This window comes from Leucopleurus acutus (assembly GCF_964270905.1).
Source record: "Leucopleurus acutus genome assembly, chromosome: 10".
Lineage (NCBI taxonomy): Eukaryota > Metazoa > Chordata > Mammalia > Artiodactyla > Delphinidae > Leucopleurus > Leucopleurus acutus.
Window position 1 is genome coordinate 39,800,362 of NC_139153.1, and position 16,984 is coordinate 39,817,345.

Genomic DNA, 16,984 nt, shown 5'->3' on the forward strand with positions numbered 1-16,984 from the left:
AAGAAAGAAATATGGGGCTTCCCTGGTGGCACAGTGGTTGAGAGTCCGCCTGCCGATGCAGGGGACGCGGGTTCGTGCCCCAGTCCGGGAAGATCCCACATGCCGTGGAGCGACTGGGCCCGTGAGCCATGGCCACTGAGCCTGTGCATCCGGAGCCTGTGCTCTGCAACAGGAGAGGCCACAACAGTGAGAGGCCCGCGTACCACAAAAAAAAAAAAAAAAAAAGAAAGAAATTTGGAACATCAAGAATGGAGAAAGAATAACAGTAAACATATGGATAGACATAAAAGTCTATCCTCCTCTTGAGTTTTCTAAAATAGGTTAGATGCTTGAAGCAAAATTATAACATTGTCTTACGTGGTTCTTAATGTATATAGAGGAAATATTTAAGACAATTACATTCTAAAGGGGAAGGAAAGGGGCCTAAATGGAAGTTAAACTTCTACACTTTACTCAAACTACTAAAATGTTGATACCAGTAGACCATGATAAGTTACATATATAAATATAATACATAGAGCAACCACTAAAGTAATCTGTACAAAGAGATACACTCAAAAACTCTATAAATCCATTCAGGTAACCTGCAGGAAGGCAAGAAAAGTGAAACAGAAGAACAGGAAACAGGGAAGAACAGAAAACATTGAATTAAATGGTAGACGTAAGCCCTAGTATATGAATAATTACTATAAATATAGATGATCTAAATATACCAACTGAACTTATTTACAAAGCAGAAGTAAAGTCATGAATGTAGAAAACAAACTTATGATTACCAGGGGATAAGCAGGGGGGAGGGATAAATTGGGAGATTGAGACTGATATATACACATTATGGGGAAAGAATCTCAAAAAAAGAGTGTTTATATGTATAACTGATTCACTTTGCTATACACCTGAAACTAACACAACATTGTAAATCAACTATACTCCAGTAAAAAAAAATTTTAAAGCTATTATGCCAAGTTAATTCAATCTAACTAATTAGAGGACAGGAAGTTCTTTCAATTATTGTATGTGCTGTCTGAGAAACACACTTGAATATAGCTACAGATTTCATTAATTACAGTTCATTATTTTCCAGATTAGTTACTAAACTCGCATCAGAAGGTCAAAGACAGCAATTTTGTCAGCTGCCACTTCTCTCAGTGCTGTATCTTTTGCATTTCTGGAACTCAGACAGAAATTGATTACAAACAAAAACAAATCTCCATAAAAATGAGAAACATAAGTCTTTATGAATATGTTCAAGCCAAATGATTTTGTAAAGTATAAGAATCTTTGTTTTTAAAGACTTCCTTATAATCTTTATTTTCGGACTTCCCTGGTGGCGCAGTGGTTAAGAATCTGCCTGCCAATGCAGGGGACCTAGGTTCAATCCCTGGTCCGGGAAGATCCCACATGCCACAGAGCAACTAAGCCCGTGCGCCACAACTACTGAGCCTGTGCTCTAGAGCCTGCGAGCCACAACTACTGAAGCCCGCATGCCCTAGAGCCTGCGTACTGCAGCTACTGAGCCCATGTGCCACAACTACTGAAGCCTGTGTGCTGTAGGGCCCATGTGCTGCAACTACTGAAGCCCGCGCACCTAGAGCCCATGCTACACAAGAGAAGCCACTGCGATGAGAAGCCCGCGCACCGCAACGAAGAGTAGTCCCCACTCACTGCAACTAGAGAAGGCCCGCGCACAGCAACTAAGACCTGATGCAGCCAAAAATAAATAATAATTTTTTAAAAAAGAAAGTAAAAGTATAGTAATATATATACTATGCAAACATTAACCAGAAGAAAGCAGAACTTAATATCAGATAAGTAGACTTCACAGCAAAGAAAATTACCAGAGACAAAGAGGAACATTACATAATAATGAAAGAGTTAATCTACCAAGAAGACACAGAAACCCTAAATATGTATATACCAAACAACAGGGCTTCAAAATATGTAAAGCAAAAACTGATAGAACTGAAAGAAGAAATAGACAAACCCACAGTTATATTTGCAGACTTCAACACCCCTTTCTCAACAATTGATAGGACAACTAGACAAAAAATTGGGAAGGATACAGTACTTAACATCACCATCGACCAAAAGGATCAAATTGAAATTTATAGGACACTTCACACAACAACAGAGAATACACATTCTTTTCAAGCCCACAAATGTTCACCGAGATAGACTACATGTATCCTGGGATATAAAATAAAACTTAACAAGTTTAAAAGAATTGAAATCAGACAGTGTGTTCTCTAACCATAATGGAATGAAACCAGAAATCAGTAACAGAAAGATAACAGGAAAATCTCCAAACACTTGGAAATCAACCCATTCCTAAATCTAAAAGTCAAAGAGAAAGTCTCAATAGAAATTTATTAAAAATGAACTGTAAAACTGCTTGCCTTGGACTTCCCTGGTGGTGCAGTGGTCAAGAATCCGCCTGCAAATGCAGGGGACACGGGTTCAAGTCCTAGTCTGGGAAAATCCCACATGCCATGGGGCAACTAAGCCCGTGAGTCACAACTACTGAGCCTGTGCTCTAGAGCCCGCAAACCACAACTACTGAGCCCACGTGCCACAACTGCTGAGCCCATGTGCCACAACTACTGAAGCCCATGTACCTAGAGCCTGTGCTCCACAAGAGAAGCCACTGCAATGAGAAGCCCGTGCACCGTAACGAAGAGTAGCCCCTGCTCGCCACAACTAGAGAAAGCCTGCACACAGCAACAAAGACCCAATGCAGCAAAAAATAATAATAATTAATTAATTTAAAAAAACAACTGCTTGCCTTGTGGTTTGGATATGAGAATTAAGTAGAAGCACATCCGAGAAGCAGTTTCCTCGGTGCCTGGCACAAGGTAGGGTACTACAGAGTGGTGGCACCTGCTTCCCTTGGTTGTGGTGCTGCTCACCACCCTTCCATTTCTGAAACTCCCTCTCCTGAGATCCCTGCCCTGCCTTCCTAGTTCCTAGCCTTATCCTTTGCAGTCTTTTCTTCCTCTCCCTGCTATCTTAAGTGAGATTCATCTCGCTGCTGCCTTACGTGACCTATTTAGATGCCCTTTTCTCCTGCGTTATTCACCTGCTTTATAGCCCAAACCCTTCCAAAGCTTCAGTACCACCTTCAGGAAAGTGACTCCCAGAGGGTCCTCTATAGCCTGACTTCTTACTTGTGCCTTCCAAGGCCTTTGGAAATGCCTTCTGAGGCTAAATCAGGGAGGACCTGGTGTTGCCACTGAGTTTCTCAAATTGGATTCTATATTCCTTCTCTTACTGGGGGCAGCTGCCACCATGACCACTACACTTAGTCTCTGCTCCCACTCTGTCTTGCTTGCATGAAAGTGAGTAGAAACTCTTTTTTCTTTTAATATTTATTTAGCTGTACCAGGTCTTAGTTGCAGCACGTGGGATCTACATTGTGGCATGTGGGATCTAGTTCCTTGACCAGGGATCGAACCCAGATCCCCTGCGGAGCACGGAGTCTTTTTTTTTTTTTTAATAATTTTATTTATTTATTTTTGGCTACATTGGGTCTTCATTGCTGCACCCAGCCTTCCTCTAGTTGTGGCAAGCAGGTGCCACTCTGTTGTGGTGCGTGAGCTTCTCATTGCAGTGGCTTCTCTTGTTGTGGAGCACAGGCTCTAGGTGCGTGGGCTTCAGTAGTTGTGGCGTGCGGGCTCAGTAGTTGTGGCTTGCGGGCTCCAGAGCACAGGCTCAGTAGTTGTGGCGCACGGGCTTAGTTGCTCCGCAGCATGTGGGATTTTCCCAGACCAGGGCTCGAACCTGTGTCCCCTGCCTTGGCAGGCAGATTCTTTTTTTTTTTTTTTTTTTTTTTTTGCGGTACGCGGGTCTCTCACTGCCATGACCTCTCCTGTTGTGGAGCACAGGCTCCAGACGCGCAGGCTCAGGGGCCATGGCTCACTGGCCCAGCTGCTCCGTGGCATGTGGGATCTTCCCAGACCAGAGCACGAACCCGTGTCCCCTGCATCGGCAGGCGGACTCTCAAGCACCACGCCACCAGGGAAGCCCGGCAGGCGGATTCTTAACCACTGTGCCACCAGGGAAGTCCCAGTAGAAACTTTCTGCAGTCAAAGGAAAGGGGAGTATTCTTCTCTTTTGAACTTCAGGGCTACTTGCTTGACTCTGAACACTTGGGTGCCTGAGGGAGCTACCATTTCACAGTAGGAGTTTCCTCTTCACAGCTCCATTGGAAGCTCCCTGAAAGCTGGGTTGGTGTCTGGTGCTTTTTTATATCCTCCGCAGTCATAGGAACTGGACTTGCACAGCCTGAGAGCTCTGGGAAGTGCAAAAGCATGCATAGAAAGGGTTGGAACACAAATAGAGATATCAGTTGTTTTCTCTTTAGCTAGAAATACAGTTTATTGCTGCAATTTTAGTAATCTTTGTAACGTTATAGATGGATTTAGAAATACTGTTTTTTGACAATGTCTGCTCAAACATAAGGAAAGAAATTTTATAACTCCCATTGTCTCAGTCTTGATTGTTCTCTTTCCACAGCACTCTTGGCCTAGATTGGTGCAGGAAACATGTAGAAACTGAAGTCTAAAGATAATGGAGTAATATCCCAAAGTATAACAGTAACATTTTAAATGATACATCTCTAACCTTGGACTTCAAAAAAGTAGTGGCAAGTGATGCAGCTGATTAGAGCAATCAGAGATTGAATGGCTCTTTTCAAGGAGACAGATGGAAAAGAAAATGGGGGCAGAATCTGGCTTAGTACCAGAGAACAGACATTATTTGTACTTCAGTTTAGGAAGGGAGGGTAGGAGTCTGCCACCTTTTATACTACGAGTATAGGGTGCAGTAGGTGACTTCTCCTGTCAGGCAGATGAAGCATGGCATGGGATAGGACCAGGGAGTTCTGTGGCTGATGAATATGAGCCAGTGAAACCTATTTAGACATCTCAACTCAGTTGTCTTCTATGTGTTTTCTCCACCCAACTCCCACCCCATCATCAAGAATACTAAAATAGCAAACCTACAGCTAAACATGCCCTTAGCCCCTTGCTGTTTTTCATTCTTTCAGCCTTTAGGATGTCATTACTGTACTTTAAAAAAAAAAATCTTTCTATTCTTGAGAGCCCAAGGTAGAAGAAAGTTAAAATTAACTTAGGTACAAAAAACTGCCTACTCACGTAGGAGCCTAAGCAATTAACATTCTCCTGGCTGCATGTCCCTCCCCACACACGCATACACATATCTGAGAAGTACCTGACCATAGCTCTGGTTAACTGTCTCTTGAGTATGAATCCGTGACTTGCTGGGGTCAAGATATCTTTCGCATGCCTGCCTTCCATTTTGAGTTTCCTACTTTATCTCTCCATTAATTTAAAACCTACCTCTCTTTCAGGTCCCAGACAAATTTATATTTTTGCAACAAAATTATCCTTGATCACTCCAGGCTATCGTGATCTCTCTCCGCAGAATTCTTGTGGCACTTACTTTGTCTCTGTAGTTCATCTAGCACATTTCATATGCTGTCTTGGACTGTAGTTTTTTATTCCTATAAATTTTGTATTGTCTCCCCATTGAGATTATAAAGTCCTTGAGGGCAAGAACCATCTGATTGTTTTATCTCCCTTTTTTGAAGGTGCATCTTTTCACATTAAACAGTGACTGTGAGCTCACAAATGTTTGATTGGGACGTTTTAAATTTTGTATTCTATTTATGACTGACCCATAGGTGGCACCCATTGAGTACTTGATAGCAGGTGACAAAATGTGAGACATCTGTCTGGCTCAGGCTACAGATCTTTTTCTCATAGCAATGACTCAGATTGAAATATCATTAAACACTCAGTTGACCCAGTACCTTCCAGAGACCTCTAATGTTTGCTGTGGCATAGTTAATTAAACCATAGATGCTCCCTTATACAGGCATTTACCAGAATTTTCATATCCTTTCTTATAGGACCGTGTGACGTTTAGAAGAATCATAGTGAAAAATAATGCAAAAAAGAGGAAGATGTTTGAATCATTTATTGAATCTGTGCAGCTTCTTAAATCACTAGAGGTAAAGCCTATTTTAATAAGAGTCTGTTTATGGGGATTTAAGCAAAGCTGTTAAAACGATTCTCGTTAGATTTCTTAAATCATACTATTCTAGCCCATTTCAATGTTGTATAGATACTATTTGTGACTTTCAATTAAGACGTTTCCTTATAATTTGTATGTTCATTGTTTCAGGTGTCAGAACGAATGAAGATTGTGGATGTAATAGGAGAAAAGGTCTATAAGGATGGAGAGCGCATAATCACTCAGGTGAGTGGGGGCCTTGTGCAGCACCTTTCCCGGAAGCCACCTCCTGAAGGACTAGTGAATCGTTTGTCCTGTCACTTTGGGGAGATCATGTTGCACGATACGCAGGCACACTTCCTGCAGAGTGTTCTAAAGCCCATTGATGTTCAGCTCACTGACTTATGCACATCTCTTGCCTCCATTCACCTTTCCTTGGCTTCTGGTGTTTGTTCTTTTGGATGTCATTTTCTTTTAACCCTGAGTAAGCTTCCTGCATCACTGTTAAAACCTGGAGAAGGTCGAAAGGTTGTGTACCTTCTCTCTATGTTTGGCACAAAGTCCCTTTTAGCTAATCTAACACAAACCAGTCTTCAGTGACTGACCAGATTTGTAAGGTATCTTTAGTGTTTCCTTTGTACCTTTTTGTCATGTTATTTTTGGGTACTGTAAGGATCATCACACAGTGGACTGGAACATTATGATGAGTGCTCTGTAATAATTTTCCTAGTCTACTATGTTTCCATTTTTAATTATATATAAAGAGTATTATAGACTTTTCCGAGTCTAAAACTTCTCTGCCAGTGGTTCTGGCAAGAGCACTGGGAAGGGGAATTCCCTGGCAGTCCAGTGGTTAGGACTCCGTGCTTCCACTGCAGGGAGCATGGGTTCGATCCCTGGTCGGGGAACTAAGATCCCACAAGCTGCACGGCGCAGCCAAAAAAATTTTTTTTAATTAAAAAAAAAAGAGCCACTGAGAAGATGTCTGGTTGGTCTGGGTTGGGGAATGTGTCCATACCTGAACCCAGAGCTGGGGCTAGAAGGAAGACTCAGATTGGTCAAGCCTAAATCCCCAGACCACCCCTGAGCTCTGGAGGTGGAGTTGGCCCAACCAGTACCACAGAGATTAATCAGGCTTATCATAAAAGGAGAGAGAGATGCTCCAGAGAAAAAGGACTAACAAAAAAATGATGTCTACTCTAAGTGGCATCTCTAAATGCCTTTGTTTTCTAGATAGCCCCACTGTTAATAATTCTTTTAATTAGAAATTGGTTTGATTCGGTAAATATTTACTAAGATAGACAAGTAGGACCAGATATAAGTGCTATAATGAAAGGAAAAAGAATGGCACTGCGGACTTCCCTGGTGGCGCGGTGGTTGAGAATCCACCTGCCAATTCAGGGGACACCAGTTCGAGCCCTGGTCTGGGAATATCCCACATGCCGTGGAGCAGCTAAGCCCATGTGCCACGACTACTGAACCTGTGCTCTAGAGCCCATGAGCCACAACTACTGAGCCCACAAGCCACTACTACTGAAGCCTGTGTGCCTAGAGCCCATGCACCGCAACAAAGAGTAGCCCCAGCTCGCTGCAACTAGAGAAAGCCGGTGTGCGGCAACGAAGACCCAACACAACCATAAGTAAATAAATAAATAATTTAAAAAAAAAAAAGAGTGGCAGTGAGAATATAGAACAGGATGTATTCTATACGGTTTCATGAAGGAAATGCCCTTTGAGCTAAGCTTAAAGAACAAGTGCAGTTCCAGCAGTTGAGGTCAGGGAAGGATCTTTCAGGGCAAGAGAACAATGTGAGCAAAGGCCTGTGGGTGTAAGCTTTGTTCCAGGGCAGGTATCCTAGTATGGTAAGAATGTAGAGCTGAGTTGCAGAAATGGGACATGCTGACTGGCCACATTTGCTTCTGAAGCTGTGGTGCTTTAATTTACTCCCAAAGGACCTCTACTTAATCCTGAAAAGCCCCAGACCTTCAGGAGGTATGTCAAGAGGTATGAAAAACCACAGGGTTTTCTGGGATGTCTGTGTTCTTGAAGATAGGAGTGCTAGGTGGTGATGCAGAATGGACACAAATTAAGATGATAACCACCTTATTATAGACCCCTTTCGGCAGTGTCTCTAGACCAAGGCTTCTCTAAGTGAGGTCCCAGGACTAGCAGCATTAGCATCATATAGGAATGTTAGAAATTCAAGTGCCTGGGCCCCACCCCAGACCTACTGCAGAAACTATACTTTATGTTGTTTTGTTTGTTTGGTCAACTTTGTTACCCTATATTTTATATACAGTACAATTACCAAGTTTAAGTATACAATTTGAGAGTTTTATAACCATCCCTATAATCATAGTGTACAGCATTTCTGTCATCCCAAAAAGCTCCCTTGTTTGTATTTTAAGTAAATCCCCTCACCCACTCCCTTGCTCCTGGAAACCACTGACCTGCTTTCTATCGCTCTAAAAATTCCTTTTCTAGAATTTCATATAAATGAAACCATATAATGTGTAGTTTTTTTGTGTCTGACTTGTTTCTCTTAGCATAATGTTTTTGAGATTTATCCATGTTGTTGTATGTATCAGAGGATCATTCCTTTTTATTGCTGTATTGTATTTCTGTATTGCTGTATTGTATTTCATTATACAGATGTACCATAATTCATCTTTCCACTCACCAGTTGAGAGACACTTGGGGTCTTTCCAGTTTTGGGCAATTATGAATAAAGCTGCAATAATCATTTGCATACAAGTCTTTGTATAGACATATGTTTTTATGGAATTGCTGAGTCATATGGTAAACATAGGTTTAACAAATTGCCAAAATGTTTTTTAAAATGTCTGTACCATTCTGCATTCCCCCAGCAATGTTCAAGAGTTCCAGTTGCTCTGTATCCTCATCAGCACTTAGTATTGAGTCTTTAATGTTAGCCATCCTAGTATGAAGTGGTATCTCATTTTGGTTTTATTTTGCATTTACCTAATGTCTAATGATGGTGAGCATCTTTTCCTGTGATTCCTTGCCATCCATATGTTTTCTTCGGTGAAGTACATCTTTTGCCCTATTTAAAATTAGGTCATTTGGCTTCTTAATATATTGAGTTGTAAGAATTCTTTATGTACTCTGAGAACAAATCCTTTATCAGGCAAATGATTTGCAAATATTTCTCCCAAAATGTGGCTGTGGCCATGGCTTGTCTCTTCATTTTATTAATAATACCTTTTAAAAAGCAAAAGTTTTTAATTTTGACGAGTCCAGTTTGTCATTTTTTTCTCTTGTAATTCACTCTTTTTGTGCCCTATTAAAAAAAAATGTTTGCACAGTTAGTAAGATTTTCTCCTGTTTTACTTCTAGGCAAGCACTGTTCAATAGAAATATTATGTGAGTCACATACAATTTAAAATATTTTAGTAGCCAAATTAAAAAAAAATGAAACAGGTGAACTTAATTTTAATAATATATATTTAGCCTAATATATCTAAAATATTACATTTCAACATCTAAGTGATATAAAAATTTAATAATGAGATATTTTACATTTGGGGGATATTCTGTCTTTAAAATTCAATATGTATTTTACACTTACAGCACCTATAAATCTATACAAGCCATAGTTCAAGTGCCCAATAGGCCCATGTGACTAGTGGTTACTGTATTGAGCCGTGCAGTTCTAGTTTCATAGTTTTAGATCTTACATTTAGATCTATGATCCATTTTGAATTAATTACATGGTATAAGGTTAGGGTTTTTCATATGGATGTCCAGTTGTTTCAGCACCATTTGTTGAGGAGATTTTCCTATCCCATTGCCTGACACTTGCATTGAAAACCAATTGGCCATATATGTTTGGGTCTATTTCTGGTCTCTTTTTGTTCCATTGATCAATGTCTGTCTCTCTGTTAATAATACTGCACTGTCTTGATTACAGTAGCCTTACATAGTAAATCTTAAAATCAGATAGTTTAAGCCCTCCAAATTTTTTGTTCTTTTTCTTTTTTTTTAATAAATTTATTTTAGTTATTTATTTCTGGCTGCATTGAGTCTTCGTTGCTGCGCACCAGCTTTCTCTAGTTGCGGTGAGCGGGGGAGCTACTCTTCGTTGTGGTGCGCGTACTGATGCTCTGTGCAGTTACCAGCCGGGGCATATTCATGGAAACAGATGTGAATACTCCATGTTAGGAAGTGAGAGATGTTTGTCAGTCATAGTTAGACTAACATCCCTGGCAATCAGGATCCTCTCGTTTAGTTCTGAATTTGTTAGCCATTTACTGGTTTGTAGGTTTGGAAAATAAATACCAATTCAAGCTCAGGCAATGTGAAAATGATCTATTTCTGTGTCCCTCTTTAATACATATATATGACTCTGACCTGACCTCCTCTCCCTTTTTAGGGTGAAAAGGCTGATAGTTTTTACATTATAGAGTCCGGCGAAGTGAGCATCTTGATTAAAAGCAAGGTGAGTTTATGTGTGATGGTGTGAGTTATGTCAGGGGAGATCCAGATGCCAGGTATATGCACAGAAAGTAACTGTTTGCTTTAAAAATGTGGAGTGTGTTTAGTGTTTCAAAACCACCATTATGTGAGATATGTGACTGACAATGACCAATGTTTAAGCCCATTCATTGATAAAGATTTAGTATATTTTTTCTTGTTCCTATTGCCTTTACCTCTGTTACATAATTAATGATATGAGAAATATTGGCCTACAAATCAATAAGAAAAAGGATAAGCACCCTAACAGAAAATGGGGCAATTATATAATAAAAAATATATGTGAGTGTTGAATATGAAAAAGCTTCCTTTTTAGAGTACTAGGAAGGGAGGTCTCTAGGACAGTTATTATTATGGCCATTTGATGGATAGGGAGACCTAGAAAACACAGTGACCTATAGATGGGAAGAGTGATTCTTACCATAAATCCATCATCATCAGATTTCCTGTTTCAATTTTTTTAAGAATAAAGAACTTGTTAAAATACTGAGTTACATATAATACTAAATCAGCCTAGTGTAAAACCTTTTATGGAGTATTTTTTGTAAAAGTTAAGCATGGAGAAAGACAGAAAAATATGATTACTGCCTACAAGATGGCTTGCTTCCTAATTAAAAATATATTTTTTTACTTATAGTTTTTAGATTACTGGTATATGTTTGTACATTTCTCATATTCATTGACACCTACTGATCACAGCATAGTGTTGGGTTTGTAGGTCTAGCAGCACTGTGGCACTGGGTTGGGAAAGGGGAAGTTTGTCAGAAATTCAGTCTTGGGCTCTGCCCCAGACCTACTGAATCAGAATCTGCATTGTATCAAAACCCACAGGGGGCTGGTGTTCACAGTACAGTGTGATAAGTGCTACTCTAGAGAAGGGACTAGGTAGACGTGAACACGTCTGCAGTCCCAGAGAATACGACAGAAATTGGAAAGAGAGCATTGGCTTGGAAGGGGCAGATCAACTTCAGAGCAGACAGGTCAGGGCAGAAGTGTGAAAGGAGGAAAAGTCAAACCATGTAAGCCAGTGTGGTACTTTTGTTTATTTTTCTAAATTAACCTTCAGGGACTTCCCTGGTGGCGCAGTGGTTAAGAATCCGCTTGCCAGTGCAGGGGACATGGGTTCAATCCCTGGTCCGGGAAGATCCCACATGCCACGGAGCAGCTAAGCCCGTGTGCCACAACTACTGAGCCTGCGTTCTAGAGCCTGCAAACCACAACCACTGGGCCCACACTCTGCAGCTCCTGAAGCCCATGCGCCTAGAGACCGTGGTCTGCAACAAGACAAGCCACCGCAATGAGAAGCCCGCGCACCACAGCAAAGAGTAGCCCCCACTCGCTGCAACTAGAGAAAGCCTGCGCACAGCAACGAAGACCCAACGCAGCCAAAATATAATAATAATAACAAATTAACCTCTAAAAAGTTATTTATCTGCCTGTAACAAAGTCGTTCTTAAAGATTTAGACTAATTCTTATTAATGTTATAAGTATTTTTTTACTTAAATTATTACTTAGCTTAGCAGATGGATTTGTTTAAAAAATATAAGAACCTCTAGATAGTAAATAAAATATAGTACCTTATTTTCAGTAATTTGAAAAACACAAAGTATAACCTGCTTGATTTCTTAAACCACCAAATTTCAAGGTTGAACATTACTTTTTAAAATATTTAGTTACTTAACTTTTCTAAACAAATATGGTAGGGGGACCACTAACTTAAGATGCAGGTAGTACCTAAAAATAAAATTTGTCGCCGTAAAGTATTGTCCGAGAAAAGCATGGCCTCAAGTCAAAAAGAAGTAGCCCTGAATTGTGACTGTTTACCTATGAGAAGCATTGACGTTATTTAGGAAGAATTAGCAAAAGGCCTTGTCTTCTACCCTGTGTCTCAGAGTCAGCATCTACCAAATGGATCGCATTCATATATGTATAATATATAAATATAAAATATATAAAAATATACATTGTTATATATTATATAGTATATTAACATAATTTTATATGCTATATTAATATATACTATAATAATATTATGCATATATATATACACCTTACCTCTTGGTAAAAGCCAACTCATTTGGTTAAACCAGGCCACTGAGATTAGCCCATGCAGTTTACATGGTACAATTAGAGTCTCTGCAACATGAATTTGTAAGTAATTTGTTAAGTGTACTGAAAAGGGAATGTAAGTGTGTGCAACTGGATGTGCCTAGTTGTGATTCTGGAATCAGCCCTGGTCATGTTCTCCACCTGCTCTAGACTAAAGCAAACAAGGATGGTGGGAACCAAGAGGTCGAGATTGCCCGCTGCCATAAGGGGCAATACTTTGGAGAGCTTGCACTGGTCACCAACAAACCCAGAGCTGCTTCGGCTTATGCAGTGGGAGATGTGAAATGCTTAGGTAAGAAAAATTCTATATGCATTAGTGTTGTTTTTGTTTTAACATGCAGTATTTTTTTCCCATCAGCAAGCCTTGACTTACTCTGTCAGCTCTCACTCACATCTAGGTTTGAACAGTTTGTGTGACCAACCAGAAATGGGTTCATGTGTTCCTTTAGCAAACATTTTTGAGAACTGACAATAGCCTATGAACAGCCATATAGACGCCTTGGCTGTGTGGAAAGAGCAGTGATGGAGACAGGTGTCCAGGGCTGTGTGGGAACAGAGGGAGTGAGGGCTGCTGCGCTCTGCAAAGTCTCAAACTTAGATGACATAGTCCTGCTGTGTTCACATAGAAACATCCCTTCTTTCTCCAAGTGTCCAGTATCCAATAGTCCAGTTCCTACAACATGAATGGATATGTTTAAGAAAAGGTTTGCATGAGGGAAATGACTGAATTATTGGTGTAGAGAACTTATTCTCTCCCTCACCTCTTTTTAACAATGCAGTTATGGATGTACAAGCATTTGAGAGGCTTCTGGGGCCCTGCATGGACATCATGAAGAGGAACATCTCACACTACGAGGAACAGCTGGTGAAGATGTTCGGCTCCAGCATGGATCTGATAGATCCTGGGCAGTAGGTGTGCCACACCCCAGAGCCTTCTCAGTGTGACACCAAAACCTTCCAGTCAGCCACAGAACACAAACAGAAAATGTGACAGAACCGTTCCTGCTGTTGCCACCACCACTGCCATTGCTATGGCTGTGGGCGTTTAGAAAACTTGGAAGTCAGCACTAAAGGATGGGTAGAGGTTCAACCCACACCTCCACTTTGCTTCTGAAAGCCCATTATTAGACCACTTGTAATGATTACTCCAACCCAGTTTTCACATCTTTGGTTCAAAATGGCATGTCTCTCCAAAAATTTAAGTGCCTGATACAAAGTCCAAAGTGTAAACATCTTCCTTTCCTCTCTTGCTGCTACTGTTGCTTTTAGAAGTTACCACAGGTTGGCACAAACCTGTTGTATAACTGTAGACACCCTCCCCCAACCTTTTATAGCCTTCCATTTCCTCATTTGTCCTTTGAGAAAGTCCATAACTGTAGCCTTTGGCTTTACCATCAAAAATGGTGGCAGATGTGATGGAGGTCTGTGGTCCTGTGGCATTGTACTGTCTGCTGACAGTGGCACACATGACAGCTGTCCCCAAACTCTCAGTGATGCTTAGGGAGAGACCCTGCCCAGGGCCCAGCAGGTCAGCACCCCAAAGCACACTGATCAGACATCGGAACCCACGTTAGAGCAGAAAATTTGAGTTTAGCACATTTTACAGGTAGCAGAGAGCCAGGGAAGGTTTTCTGGGTTGGGGGCGGGGGTGTTTTATTTTGTTTTAGTAGATTTTGTTTTGTTTAATCTCTGTGCAGTTTGCATGAGTGAATTGCTGTCCATTTATAAGGAGCTGGGGTCTGGGAGTGCCATCACTGTATCTGACCTAAATACTTTCCTGGGCAACTCCTGCCCATCTCTTATTACCAGTTGCTCTTACTGATGGCAGTGTGCTGGCAAAGAGACACCTTTCCCTCTACTCCAGAGTTGTTATGTAGCTTTGCTGTTGAACCATCAATTTTTAAACTCTTTAAAGAAGCAGCAGCTATTTTTTTGGAAAAAAAAACCCAACTCTCTATTTAGAGAATTTCCCTGGACATATTCATATATATCAGTTTGTCAGCTGACTCAGGCATTCATCTTAAAGATCAGCTCTTTTTGTTAGTTTTTAAAAGTCAGCAGCATTTACAATTTCATAGAATTACTGCAAAGACCTTTCTAATTAAGATGTTGGAATGGGCTTCCCTGGTGGCGCAGTGGTTGAGAGTCTGCCTGCCAATGCAGGGGACATGGGTTCGTGCCCCGGTCCAGGAAGATCCCACATGCCGCGGAGCGGCTGGGCCCGTGGGCCACGTGGGCCATGGCCGCTAAGCCTGTGCGTCCGGAGCCTATGCTCCGCAACGGGAGAGGCCACAGCAGTGAGAGGCCCGCGTACCGCAAAAAAAGAAAAAAAAAAGATGTTGGGATATTTAGGGTTCCAGTTGTTAATCCCAGAGGAAAGTAATTTAGCTTGTATTTTAAAACTTTTTAAACCTTTTGATTATATCAGGTGGAAATCTAATGAATTATCGTAATTAACCAGATATATTTCAGAATGAAATTTTTTTTCTTCAGAATAACCTAGAATCAGATGCTACAAGAGATCCTAAAAGCAGTATGAAATTTACCTAAAGATAAATTTGGATGTCATAGTCAAGTTTATATTAAATCAAGAGGCCCTTTCCAATATGAATTTTTTAAACTTGTATATCTCAATAAATCCCTAAGCGATTACATGCTGGGGCTTGAGTCATTCCTGTTGTAGACAGTGATAGAGACCATATGGTCACCTTCCATTGTCCTCCTAAGCCAGGCTGTCTGCTTTTGCCATGAACAGTATGGTCAAGAGATTTTCAGAGTGGTGACCCATCACAACCTTGGTCAATTCTCCCTTTTTCTTGTGCTCCATGAAGTGAAAGCAGAAGGACTCTTTCAGACTGCCCTAGGTAGCCTGCCTTACAGCTCTCAGAATTGTGAAACATTGTAACTAATACCCCAAAACAGGAGCTAGCACTGGGAAAGCCTGTGTGGTTTTTCCCACGGTTTTCTGAGGTTCTTATTTTCTATGGTGTTGCTTTATTATCAAATATAAATTAAGAAAGCAGATATTGCACTTTAGCAGACAAGAACCATACCTGTTTCTTACACAGGTAATAGGTACATTCAACTTCAAGAGTGACACAGAGGTGTAGCCCCCAGACTGTGTAAGGACTCTGTTTAAACACTGAGCAGGTGAACTTCCCTGTGCAGTGGTAAGGTGCAGTGGGTAAGACTCTGCGCTCCCAGTGCAGGGGGCCTGGGTTCGATCCCTGGTCAGGGAACTAGATCCCACATGCATGCCACAACTAAGGAGCCTACATGCTGCAACTAAGGAGCTGGCAAGCCACAACTAAGGAGCCTGCCTGCCTCAACTAAGACCCAGCGCAACCAAATAAAATAAATGTTTTAAAAATAAAAATAAATAAATAAACAAACACAGTGGATGCTCCCTTACACCCCGCATGCCAGCATTAGTTAGGGCCAGCTGTGAACTCTGACCCAGTCACTCCCGCAGGCTGCTAGGGATGGGACTTCTCATCTTGCCCTCTTTCACATCCCAGTTCAATCTTCCCCTTCATAGGAGCCTCTTTGACACCCCCAACTTACTGATGCTTTCGGTTTTACAAAGTAGATTCATCAGGCTCAAGTCTTCCTGCTCTAACTGCGGATTGACATATGGATCATCAGTCCAGACCCTCACTGCGTATAGGGCCCCTTGAGGATCTGACTTGAGGAAGGGAGACTTTACAGGGACCAGTGTGAGTGAAAAGGACACAGCCATTACCAAGGTGCCAGGAGTCTGACAGTGTTCCAATTCTCTTTACAGCATGAGGAATCGAAGGTGGCAGACCAAGTTCAGCTCAGGACTCTGGTGTCCACATTGTGCTGGGCAAGTCCGGCCCTGAGAGTTGAGCCTCACAGGGAGGAGCATGTGTTGGGAAGAGGTCTTTTTTTTTTTTTTTTTTTTTTTTCCGGTACGCAGGCCTCTCACTGTTGTGGCCTCTCCTGTTGCGGAGAACAGGCTCCGGATGCACAGGCTCAGCGGCCATGGCTCACGGGCCCAGCCGCTCCGTGGCATGTGGGATCTAACTGGACTGGGGCACGAACCCGCGTCCCCTGCATCAGCAGGCGGACTCTCAACACTGCGCCACCAGGGAAGCCCAGGAAGAGGTCTTTTTGATAATTGTTTTATACTGTTCTCTTCTATGATGGTTTAGAGCTTCATGCTATCTTTTCTGGCTTTGCTATTGATTTTGCATGGTGGAGAATGTACCTGAGAGCCTTGAGGTTCAAGCTGCAGTATTATTCTTCCTGCTGGCCCCAGTTTATCACACCCACTTCCTTCTTTTGGTTGTATTCTCTGAAGGAAGGGTTCATCTGCTCTGTCCT

The 16,984-nt window shown here is 41.5% G+C and overlaps 1 protein-coding gene across 1 annotated transcript in view; it reads left to right on the plus strand.

The window, feature by feature from the left end:
* Nucleotides 1-14,744, plus strand: part of PRKAR2A (protein kinase cAMP-dependent type II regulatory subunit alpha) — a 73,454-nt gene extending 58,710 nt beyond the window's left edge. Inside the window, exons 7-11 of the mRNA XM_082847244.1 lie at nt 5,930-6,031; nt 6,205-6,279; nt 10,427-10,492; nt 12,788-12,929; nt 13,417-14,744. Coding sequence (XP_082703370.1) covers nt 5,930-6,031; nt 6,205-6,279; nt 10,427-10,492; nt 12,788-12,929; nt 13,417-13,550 — 519 coding nt within the window. The 3' untranslated portion in view covers nt 13,551-14,744. The remainder of the gene's footprint in view (nt 1-5,929; nt 6,032-6,204; nt 6,280-10,426; nt 10,493-12,787; nt 12,930-13,416) is intronic.
* Nucleotides 14,745-16,984: the final 2,240 nt, after the last annotated feature.